This window comes from Akebia trifoliata, chromosome 2 (assembly GCF_017979445.1).
Source record: "Akebia trifoliata isolate Shusen 1 chromosome 2, ASM1797944v1, whole genome shotgun sequence".
NCBI classification, from domain to species: domain Eukaryota; kingdom Viridiplantae; phylum Streptophyta; class Magnoliopsida; order Ranunculales; family Lardizabalaceae; genus Akebia; species Akebia trifoliata.
In genome coordinates, this window is record NC_141376.1 from 2,262,591 (window position 1) to 2,274,620 (window position 12,030).

Genomic DNA, 12,030 nt, shown 5'->3' on the forward strand with positions numbered 1-12,030 from the left:
AATGCACCCACTTTTTTATACATTTTACTCCAAAATGTGCTTTAGGCGGGTGCAGTGAACACCAATAGTGGATGTTAAATAGCCTGGCCGATACAACAATTGATGATGTTTTATAAATAGTTTTGGTGTGGCAATATAAATTCTCCAAATAAAGCAAGGAAGTTTATTAAAGAGGGTGGTGGAGCCATGGGAGTGGTGGGTGGAAAGAATCGGAATAGCTATGTAAATTAAATAACAGAGAAAGAAAACAAAAAGGGGAAGAAAATAAAGCCAAAACGGTTGATTCGATAATTGCATTTTTTTTTTCAGATTTTTTTTTCTCTCTCCTCGGATTTTATCCATTACTGTTGTAGTAATAACAGCTGGTGGGATCTCCAATTCCATCTCCCATTCACGATTTTTCGATTTCCTCAATATTAACGACTCCAACCCCACCATACATGCGTTACCGACATAGCGAGTCGATCTCTTTCTACAGTGGAAATATGTGGCGTTGATAGAAAAATTTGATTGGCAAAATAAATGCTCTCTGAGGGTTGATAAGATAGATCGAGCAAACGACGCTTAGTGGGTCGTTTTGTTTTTTGCCCTTCTTCTCTTTTATTGTATTTTTTCTGGTTTTTTAATCTGGGGAGTGGAAATTCATAGTGAATTTGACTTTTTAGAGGAAGATTCGAGATGGGTATCCTTTGGTTTTTACTATCTTGATCTTTGTTGATGAGATTTGGTGATTGAGGGCAAGGAAAAGTGGTGTTTTTTTTTTTGGTTTTGTTGATTTCGGGCGAGATTTGGGTGATCTGAAGTGAGATTAGAAATGGGGTTTTTGAGTACTATAATGGGTTTTTGTGGATTTGGGATGGGGATCTCTATCGGTCTGGTCATTGGGTATTATCTCTTCATCTACTTCCAACCGACTGATGTTAAAGTTAGTTTTCTCTCCCATTTTGTTGTTTTTCTGCCCCTTTTAATATTTATTATATTTGTTTAGTACTAATTTCATAAATACATATTTGTTCTTTAAGTTTGTTTGGTGAATAATCAACAAGAAAATGAGGTTAAATTTTTAAGGATTTTATGTGAAGGAAGTTGAATTAGATCTTTTAGTCTAAGCTCCTGAATTAGTTAGTTAGCTTTGAACTTGCTTAGGAACAGATATGATCCAAGAACTCTGATTTCAGAGATAGAAATGGCCATAAACTATCAGAACATATTTGTTTGATATGATGGTACCCTTGTGTGATTTAGATAAATAGTATCAATTTGTTAGTGAAAGAGTTTATTACTTGGACAATTTGAAAGAGATGCCCAGGCCTACGACGGGTACTTTTTCTTTTTAAGTCTATTTGCTGTGGATTTTCCCCAGTTGCATCTTTGCCATTCTGGGGTAGCTAGAATTTAGACATATAGGTTCTTGAGTCGTGATCCAGAACGGTGTCCCATTCCTGTAGTAACATATGGTGTTTACATGACATGTTTTGGTTGGAGATTAGTATACAAAGGGTACGTGCAATGTCAAAAACAACTTAGTTAGGAGCCCGATGTGTTTTAAACTCTGACCAAAACATGACACCGTCCTCGATCCTGACTCTTAAGTTTTATGGGTGAAATAACATAAGGATGGTGTATTCTTTGTAAGTTGTGCCGGTCAAATTTTTAGATTTAGAAGAGCTTTTTGTAGTCGGGTGGTGGAGTATTTCAGCCCAACCTTTGATTGATAATCTTTGTTTCGGTAGCTATCAAGGACAGTATATGGGTGAAACGAGGCTTTCTAGCCCCAATATTAATGTGTTATGTTATGGGGCTTGGGGTCAAAAACATGATGGTTGGCCAGTGATTGTACCCGAAATTTCTGAGGTTACAGATTTGATCTCAGAAAATGAAAACAATATAATGACATGGAGGGAGTGGAAGAAGGTAGCAGACCATTGAGTCTTCATTGTTATTTTTCATGTAAGATTTGATTCTGAATGGACATATTTTGTTTAAACGTGTCCTTTAGAATGCTTATGGTACCTTTGTGGAGAAGGCATATTTTGGGTTTATCAAACAAAGAGTTTGCTCTTGTTGATGCGAATGGTTGGCATCATGGTTTAAACTTCCGTATTGTCTTTGAACATCCAAGACTGGAATGAAACATTGGACCCAAAACATTCAATATTTGGATTTGTCTCATTTTTCTTTCTAAGCACTAAGCAAGACAATGCCTCGAGATGAGATTTTAAACCTTGGTTTGCATAAACATTGGAAATAGTAGAAATTTTTCGGCAAATAGAAAACTTCACCTGGAGGTCCTTTTAATACAAGCCTTATGAAAGGAGGGATGGCCTCAAGAACCTCAACATCAGTCTGTTATCTTTTTATATTGTTCTTTTCCTTTGGCTATTGATATGTTAGTTATCTTCAATTTGTATTTTGGGTTGCTAAAATTCCTTTATCTTTTTCTGTGATAACCATGACTTCTAAGTCCCATTTTTCATCAAGTACTCTCTTCGCCTTTCTTTCCTAGGAAAGACATGGTTTAAATATCAAATATGAAATTATGAAAAAAAAATGACAAGTGCATTTCGTGAATATTAATATAGGCTGCCAATGCTTGGCTATGCATTCTCATTGATCTTGACTTGTTGAATTGATCAGCATCCTATTATTCGTCCGCTGGTTGAGCAAGATTCAAAAACTTTGCAGCGATCACTTCCTGAGATACCCCTTTGGGTGAAGAATCCAGACTATGATCGTGTATGTTCTCAGCATAGATCTCTTAACAATTTTGAATTTTCTTAGTCCAAAATTGCCTAGTGTAATATCTAATTTACCAATTTTTTATTGTTTTGTTTTATCAAAGGTTGACTGGCTAAACACGTTTATTGAAACTATGTGGCCTTATCTGGATAAGGTATGTAAATGTTCATTCCCGTTTGAATATTTTATAGTGGCCAATATTCATCTTTTCTTAATTATATATTTAGAATTTACGGTTCAAGTTCCTTATTTAGGCAATTTGCAAGACTGCGAAGACTATTGCAAAGCCGATTATTGCTGAGCAAATTCCGAAATACAAAATTGAATCAGTTGAATTCGATGCACTTACCTTAGGCTCTCTTCCACCTACATTTCAAGGTTAGTTTGAGTAATCTTTGAAATGGGTATCTTTCTGTAATTTTCTCCTGATTTGGTTTGACCCATGAATGTGAGCCTTATACCTTGATTGTGTTCATTTATATTGCTACATCATTGGTAGGCTGACCTTCTAGTTAATGGGGCCTCAGATCTCCTTTTTTTTTTTTTTTTTTTCACTATTCTATCTTCATCACTATTTGCTATTTGTTTGATCTGATCTTGTGTTTGTATATATTTTCTTTATAACATGTTTCTGAGACTTTGAACTAACATTTCTAATCTAATGATTTTTAAGGCATGAAAGTCTATATGACGGATGAGAAGGAGTTGATTATGGAACCATGTTTAAAATGGGCAGCAAATCCTAATGTCACTGTTGCCGTGAAAGCATTTGGTTTGAAAGCAACCGTGCAGGTTATCAATTTGTTTTTATTGTTTTTAAGAAAGCAAGATTACTTGTCTTCTCAAAAGAGAAACTTTTGTTGTGTGTTAATACGGTGGGTTACTTTTGCTGGAGAATTTCAGGTGGTGGATTTGCAAGTCTTTGCTGCACCACGAATTACCCTGAAGCCGTTGGTTCCAAGTTTTCCTTGTTTCGCCAAAATACTTGTGTCTCTCATGGAGAAGGTGTGTAACAATTAAAAATCTACTTTGGTTGGTCAATTTATGTCTTTAATTTTGAGAAACTACTCAAGTTTGTTGTAGGGATTGTGTCATTGGGTTCATCATTTGCCTTTGGTTTTGCAGCCGCACGTTGACTTTGGATTAAAGCTTCTAGGAGCAGATGTTATGTCCATTCCTGGTCTGTACAGATTTGTCCAGGTGCGCTTCCTCTGTACAGATATGCCAATTCCTGGCCTTTTTGTTTTTGATATTTTACAATAGTTTTGTACTGCATTTTTATTTTTTATTTTTTTAAAGCAATTGGATGGGGTGGTAGGTAGAACTTTATTCAGGGAAGATCTTGAAATGCTCTATTATTTGGCTCTTCACCCATGAGCAGCTTCAATAGGTCTCCTATTGGTGCCAATGCTCCTAACTTACAAATGGAATTTTCTGTTATGGCACTTTCTACTCTTGGCCTGCACATGTTGGAGAACAATGTTGAGGTTTCAACCCAAATTCTATTGTTCTATCATGTCAACTTACAAATGTTAGCCACAACATCTATAAAAGTCCATCTTTAACTCTTTGGAAGCCCCCTCTGTGGTTTTTCTCCTGTCATCCATAGAGTCTGAGTTAAATAAATAGAGGTCAATTTTGTGTGATGTGAAGGTCACTTAAGTTATTTTTTGGTGTTACATCATATATTCACTATCTATGCATCGAAGCAAATGGTTCAATGGCCAACTTCTTTGACGGGCCAGATGTTTTTGAGTTTTGACCAACTATCTTAATGGTCTTTTATCCAACAATTAATTGGATGGCTAGATAATAGAATGGTTTGATGGTCTGAATTAGAGATATTACATTGGCTAGCTACCATTTAGGCATCCTAGGTATGCTGGATCTTTGCATCACTTTTGGGAAAACTGTCCAATAATTTAGTCCATAAATGAAGATCAATCATGGAAAATATGCTCTTGTTGTTCTCTTTTGTTCTTTGGTTTTCTGTCCATCACTTGCAGTCTTAGACAGCTTTTTTCCTGCAGGAGCTTATCAAGGATCAGGTTGCAAATATGTACCTGTGGCCCAAAACCCTAGAAGTACCAATTATGGATCCTGCCAAGTAATATCTGCGTTCTGTTTCTTAGTTTTCTTTATTATGCGACTATAGTCAGAAAACTGAGTTTCTCATGCAATTCTCGCAGAGCTCAGAAGAGGCCTGTTGGAATTCTCCATGTGAAGATTCTGCGGGCTATGAAGCTTAAAAAGAAAGATTTTATGGGGGCATCAGATCCTTACGTGAAATTCAAGCTCACTGAGGATAAGCTTCCATCAAAGAAGACGACTGTCAAGCAAAAAAATCTGAACCCAGAATGGAATGAAGAATTTAATTTGGTTGTTAAAGACCCGGAGTCTCAAGCTTTAGAGCTTAACGTTTATGATTGGGAACAGGTGCTCTTCCAAATATCTACCTTTTTAATTGTTAATTTTCTATTTCCAAGTTGTGTGTTTCAATCTATATATTTCCATGTCCGTAGGTTGGCAAACATGACAAGATGGGTATGAACGTCATTCCTTTGAAAGATCTCTCCCCTGATGAGACAAAAGTTATGACTCTTGATCTGTTAAAAAACATGGATCCTAATGATGTTCAAAATCAGAAGTCACGTGGGCAACTTGTTGTGGAAGTGACATACAAGCCCTTTAAGGAGGAAGACATACCAAAAGATTTGGAAGATTCAAACGATGTAGAAAAGGCACCTGAAGGAACACCTTCTGGCGGGGGCATGCTAGTGGTTATAATTCATGAAGCTCAAGATGTTGAAGGCAAACACCACACAAATCCACATGTACGGATTCTTTTCAAAGGGGAGGAGAAGAAGACTAAGGTATGTCATAAGTTATGCTCAGTGGAGTACTTCACGAGGAAAATTCTCCATTTTCTTTTATAGGAATGGTCTATATTTTAATCAACTGTTTGTCCTGTATCTTTTCGGTTGTTGCATAAAAAAATTAATTTGAAACATTGAACCAATGAAATAGTTTTCAAAATCTGACTTCCTTCATGTCGAAAATGATTTTATGGTTCTTTCCACATTTTTTGAGTAAATATCAGAATCCATGATGATGCCTTTGAAACCACCTATCAAAAAAAATAAAATTGATGCGTTTGAAACCTTTTAGAATTCTTCTATTTTTTTTTTCTTTTGATCTGCTATTGTGGCATTGTAAATGTTGGTTTATTTTCTCTTCATTTCCTTTACACCCATGAAAGTACTTGAAGTAAATTTTATGCAATTTTTAAGCAAGCTAAGTGTAAACTCTGACTAAGAAATTCGTAAAGTTGTGTTGCAAAACATTGCAGTCTTTTGAAGTGATTTTTGAACTGCAAAGTTTTGTGGGTTTCTTAAGAAAATCTTTTGGGTGTGCAAAACTTTGTGACGATTTGCGTCGATGGAGATCAACCAAGCACCCAACAAAAACTTGCAGTGGTTTGAAGAGAGGGACAACCAAGCACCCGAATACCACAAAATTTTGTCACAGCAATTTATGGTCGTATCAAGTATTGCCAATGATTTTTAGTGTCCCGTGGAAATTTCTACTTGGATTTGCTACTACACGATTTAATTTCTTGTTTATATTCTACAAAATGACATAATTTTTTGGTGCTTAAATCCTGTTTTCCGCTGTTACAGCGTGTGAGGAAAAATAGAGATCCAAGATGGGAAGAGGAGTTTACTTTTATGCTGGAGGAACCACCCACAAATGATAGACTACATGTAGAAGTTGTCAGCACCTCGTCAAGGTTGGGTATACTGCACCCTAAGGTACACTTCATATCTCAGATGCACTTATTTTGATTCTTAATGGATATTTTTTTTTATCAATTATTTAAACATCCAATGTTAGTAGAAAACTGAAATAAAGGAGTTATGGTATGAAATGGTTGATGGTATTTTGGAGATATACCATGCAGAGAATTGAACGGAGGAACATGAGGTTTGAACGACCCCATACTTTTGTTTAAATTTTTATGAGGTTTTGATGATGACGATGAGGAACTACATAATGGACCAACCCAATAATAAGTCCATCAATGCTCTAAGTGCCCACCGTTACCAACTGTTTTAATCTATAACAGTAGTTTTTATGTATTTATATAAATATTGTTATTGTTATGGAATTATTTCTATTGTTATTAGTGATTGAAACTATGTTTGCTCCTTCTCAATCAGGAAACTCTGGGATATGTTGATATCAATCTCTCGGATGTTATCAGCAACAAACGGATCAATGAGAAGTGCCATCTCATTGACTCAAAGAACGGACGTATTCAAATTGAGCTGCAATGGAGAACATCGTCTTGATGTTGATAGTGTCCATCTTGATTATGACTTTATGTTCTTGAATATATAGGGGCTGTGTGTGACAGAAAAAGACTTCCATCATTTTCCTTGTCTCAGACTAAATCAAATTGCTTGTTGTGCATGGTAGTTAGTTATAAAAAATATTTTTCAAAAAGTTCATCTCCTTATATTTAAGATTAAATTGTGTTGCAGTTTGATATCAGGCCGAGTTTAAGTGTAAAGGTCCAACAATGGGTGGGACCAAAATGTTGTACCAAATAACTAATGCTTGCTGATTCATGTGGGATCTTGTTCAGATAATTCTAGCTTTTTGAGGCATGGAACACAAATTTGAATGGGTGGTTTTGATCATTTTATTGAATAAAGTTGCTACTACTGATATACACATGGGCCAAGGCCAGCTTGTTTTTGGACCATGTTTGGCCTTAACCGTGTCTATGTCTATGTCAATGTCAAAGTTCTTCCCAAAAATCTGGTTGGATTAGTCTTTTTCCTCCATTCAATTCTGTCTGAAGTCATGTCTTCGCCTTTAACGAAAGCTTTAAGCAAATAATTGTGGCCTTGTTCTGTGTAGCTTTGCTTTTTCGCTAAAGTTGCTTAATATAAGAATTACAACTGCACATAGGGGCCACCGTCAGGGATTTATCCCAGAAATTACTAGGCGTGTGTTGGGGAAGGGGATTGCATGTGACCCGAGAATTACTTGTGTTCTTTAAAAGGACCTCAATACCTCGATTTCCCAAAAGAAAAAAATAAAAGTATTTTAAAGGTCCAAAGATTGTGACAGTAATTTCTGTTTACCATAATACCATTTAATCTTCTCAGGTGGTTTCTAACCTTCACCTTAAAGAATCCAGTCTCTTTTATCAAATTGAATTTTGACCTAACAATGGGCCAAGGACAAGAAGGCAACATAAATTTTTAAATAAAAAGTGGCAATTTGGTAAAACAACCAATTTCTACAGCCTTGCCAGATGAGGCATGTGGATTATTAATTAAGGGATTTTTAGTTATTTCGAGTGAAGTGCCATTTAGCAGTTTCAGTCAGTTACTATGAATTTATTTTTGAAATAAATATGACCTATTTGGAAAAAATAAAATAAACGACTTTAAAAAGTTGATTTTCCGTTTCAAACTAATACAGACTGTAGAGAACAATCAATTAGAATCCAAACATATGAGCTCAAAGTGCTTCTGTTCGTTTACCCATTTATGTTATTCGATAGAATGTTTAGATAACATAAGGCCACCTATATGGGTATCTTGTAAAGTTTAAACATCTAATCAAGAAACATGAATCCTAAATAGGATTACGAATAGGATATTCCAATAATGAGGAAAATCCTGCCTGATCACAAGATAACTCGGATTAATACATAATAATTAAAAAACCTTCAATGGTGACAACTTGATTAGTTGATGAAGTTTTAATAGTTCTACTTAGGTAACATTTGAAGAAATAAATATAGAACATCTCCATTGCCATGATAGTAGGGACTTTTAAGTTTCGTTAAAATGCTTCTCCTTGATCATCAACTCCATCGCAATTCAGTAGTTGTATTGAGAATAACTTACAGTTATTCATGAATACTAGCCTCAAACAGTTTCCAGCTCTTTTTCCCTCATTGTTTTCAAAAATGGGGAACCTGTATTTCTCTTCTACCATCTCATTGGTATTGTATTACAGAACAATGAGTGAAGACCAAGTGTGTATTTGTACATTACAGTCATTAACAGTCTCTGAGCAATCAATGGACTAGGTTCAGCTTCTGCAAGTTCCATTTGATCTTTTTTCCCTGTTGCCAGTTTTATGTTAGGAAACACTTAGAAGCAGAATGAAATAAACACATGCATAGTTCAAGTGTGTTCTCTGCCTATATCTCAATCTTTTTTGTTTTTTGGTATTGGGGGCTACAAAGACAATCTTTAAGTAGACAAGTGAAAGCAGTAATTGTCATGGCCAGTACTCTTCCTAGTGCAATATGTACGCATCAGCAGCAAAAGCCTTATCCCAAAGATTTGGAGGTGGCCAAATGACTCATGTTCCTTGACTGAATTTTGTCTAGACACGTGTTTTCTCCTCTTATTGAAAGTATGCTCATATCCATTTTCGCTATCTCAAATCTCAATCCATGTTCTTCTCTTCTGAGTCTTCATCTCGCCCTTTTAGCACCTTCGGCCTGCATACTTCTATATGAGGTGGTAATCTGTCTCTTCTCTTCTGAGTCTTCATCTTGCCCTTTTTACTCAACATCTCACTCTACTAACTAAATCTATTAACATACTCCTACTTCACCACCCAACATTTAACTCCATAAAGCATAGTAAATTTTATTGTCATTTTATAAAATTTCCTTTTTAATTTGATTGGTATGCAGCTATGTGCAGTCAAATATCATTCTAGAAGTGCACATCCAACTCTAACTCTATGGGCAACATGTCTTTATTTATAATAGTCAAAAGGGAGAAGTGCAAACTTAGTAAAGTTGGTAAGATACGTGGAGTGTTTTCAAAAGTCAAAACCCTTTGAACTCAACTTTACCTTGCTAACCATTATCCTTTAGTCATCAAAAAAGGAAAAATGTCCAATAGTAAGATTAGAAGCACTAATGCAGGTTTCTTAGAGATCTTGAATTCTATGTATCTTTTGGTCAAAACAATACAGAATTTGCCGGGTTTACTTTTGATGACTTTGTTTTTAGATGAAACTCTTTATGTAATCTTTGATGTTTTAGTTTTCTTTTGCTTTGCTGCTCTTTGTGAGGCTTCCTTTGCCTCCTTGTACTTTGTTTTCTCCCTTTTTTTTTCAATACATTATACCTTTCAAAAAAAAAAAAAAAAGACAGCCCAAAGTTGACAAAAATGATCCCTCCTAGTATTTCAAATTATCGATTTGGGTGTCGGTAATAAATTTACACTCTACATACTCGGTCTTAGTTCTATCTAAAGCCCTTGGATTGTTAACAACTCACTTCATACTTCTAGTTTTGAAGTTTGCTCCCTCTTTAGACTCATCAACAAATATTACATCATCTGCATATAACATACAACAAGGTACATTCACTGAATATGAGTAGCATGGGCTCAAAACCAATCCATGTTACAAACTCATTTTAACTAGGAATTCCTTTGCCTCCACTCTATTTGCTCTAACAGTTTGTGTGTTTAATTAATACCATATTTTAAATACAATTCATACTGCGGACCCCCAATTTACTAACTGTGTAGACGAACACTTGGAAGTCAAAGCACCCATTAACAATTGCAAATGAAAAAAAAAAAAAAAAACCCAGCTAAAATTTGAAGAAACTTAAAAGAGTATACCACCATAAAAGTGGAGCATAGTTTATCAGTCAAGGAAATGAGCCTTCAAGATGCCTTACCTAACGTCCAAGGTATGAAGGAAAGGTTCCAATACCAGATTGCAACCTTGTGGTTGCTGCAGATTGGCCCTGTTGGGTGCTCTGATAAGCACCCAACCCTTGCAAGGCTGCCTGAGAACCATAACTACCAATTACACTCGGGCTTATAGTATTGATTGCAGGCCGTGCACCAAATGCCACACCCAACCCCACAGGAGGGGTTGCCCCACTCTGATTCACGTAAGGCGATACCCCACTAGTACCCAATCCCACAGGAGCGGTTGTCCCGCTCCAATTCATCAAAGGCGATAACCCACTAGCACCCAATCCCACTGGAGGGGTTGCCCCGCTCCGATTCACCATAGGTAACACCCCACTAGCAATTGAGGGTGATAATCCTGTATGATTCAAGGAAGTACCAAATGCAGAAGGATTCAAAACCCCAATACCCGAACTCTGACTCATAAGAGCCGCTGCCGGATTTAGATTCTGACCAACCATTCCAGGATTCATACCCGTGGAGTATGTGAGCATTGCAAGATTGTTCGGCTGCATACTTGCAGCTGGCGCCACCATAGGCTCCAAAATCTGATTTTTATTTCCTTGACTACCCTCGAGTGCTTTAGTGCATTGCAATAGGCTTCCTTGGAACAGTTTCCACCGCTCTTTCAAGGCATTGTTACATCCCTCTGTGCTCTTATAAAGGAATATAGCGAAACCCCTTAGCTTCCCTGTTACCCGATCACACCCGAATGGTCCCTCTTCAATCTCCCCAAACTTAGCAAAGAAAGCCCGGAGCTTTATAGGATCCACATTGGGGCCAACGTTGGAGACATAAACCTTCCGTCCCGTAGCTTCGGAAACCACCTTTTCCTGCTGGTTCGAAACCTGTTGGTTCGGAGCCGTACCTAATGAGGCCAATTGACACGAGGCCATCCGATTCCCAATCTTCTTCTGAGGTTCCTTGAGGGCCTTGCGGGCTCCACGGCGAGTCTTGAAGAGAACGAAGCCGAAACCCTTGGACTTACCAGTGAGTTTGTCTGTTACAGCATTGCAGTCCTCTATCTGACCGAACTTTTTGAAGACTGTAAGTAGGGTTTCGGTGGTGGCATCCCAACCGAGACCGTGGACAAAGATCTTACGATGTACGGGATCCGATTCGACGGTCTGACTGATTCGATCAATAATCGAACGGTTCTTAAGGGCTGCTTCTTTGAGAATCTCGATGATCTGGTCTTTCCCGAATGGTTCTAACAGCTTCCGTACAGACTCACGCTTCGAACTTTCGTCTTCTTCTTCTGATTCTTCTTTTTCAGATTCAGATTGTTCTTCTTCCTCCTCTTCTTCTTGTGGATCGTCATCTTCGTCGTCAGACGGGTCCTCTGTTTTGGTTTCAGTTGGAGACTCTTCATCTTCAGAGGTGGATTCCTCCTCTTTGGGAGCGAATTTTCTCTTCTTCGCCATTAGAGCAGTAGAGCTGACTACTCTGTTTCTACGCAGGTTTTCGCTTTAGGGTTTTGCGGTCAAACAGGGAATGTACAATTTGTTCTGGGGATCCCTGATTTGGGACTTTTATG

General features: G+C 37.1%; 2 protein-coding genes across 2 annotated transcripts; one reads left to right on the forward strand and one right to left on the reverse strand.

Moving 5' to 3' along the window:
- The first annotated feature begins 250 nt into the window (after positions 1-250).
- LOC147408724 (synaptotagmin-2-like) lies at positions 251-7,245 on the forward strand. Its single transcript, XM_086421194.1, has 12 exons — positions 251-925; positions 2,638-2,736; positions 2,843-2,893; positions 2,994-3,117; positions 3,413-3,531; positions 3,643-3,744; positions 3,865-3,939; positions 4,770-4,846; positions 4,929-5,175; positions 5,262-5,612; positions 6,420-6,551; positions 6,960-7,245. The coding sequence occupies exons 1-12, from the start codon at positions 815-817 to the stop codon at positions 7,089-7,091; spliced, it is 1,620 nt and encodes a 539-aa protein (XP_086277320.1). The 5' UTR covers positions 251-814; the 3' UTR covers positions 7,092-7,245.
- A 2,987-nt stretch (positions 7,246-10,232) lies between these two features.
- LOC147408725 (uncharacterized) lies at positions 10,233-12,030 on the reverse strand. Its single transcript, XM_086421206.1, has one exon. The coding sequence runs from the start codon at positions 11,915-11,917 to the stop codon at positions 10,475-10,477; it is 1,443 nt and encodes a 480-aa protein (XP_086277332.1). The 5' UTR covers positions 11,918-12,030; the 3' UTR covers positions 10,233-10,474.

Excerpts from the sequence above, each read along its gene's own strand:
- LOC147408724 (XM_086421194.1), top strand. The coding sequence starts at position 815 with ATGGGGTTTTTGAGTACTATAATGGGTTTTTGTGGATTTGGGATGGGG. Across the intron at positions 2,894-2,993 it reads TGTGGCCTTATCTGGATAAG|GCAATTTGCAAGACTGCGAA; the intron begins GTATGTAAATGT and ends TTCCTTATTTAG. Across the intron at positions 3,940-4,769 it reads GTCTGTACAGATTTGTCCAG|GAGCTTATCAAGGATCAGGT; the intron begins GTGCGCTTCCTC and ends TTTTTCCTGCAG.
- LOC147408725 (XM_086421206.1), bottom strand. The coding sequence starts at position 11,917 with ATGGCGAAGAAGAGAAAATTCGCTCCCAAAGAGGAGGAATCCACCTCT.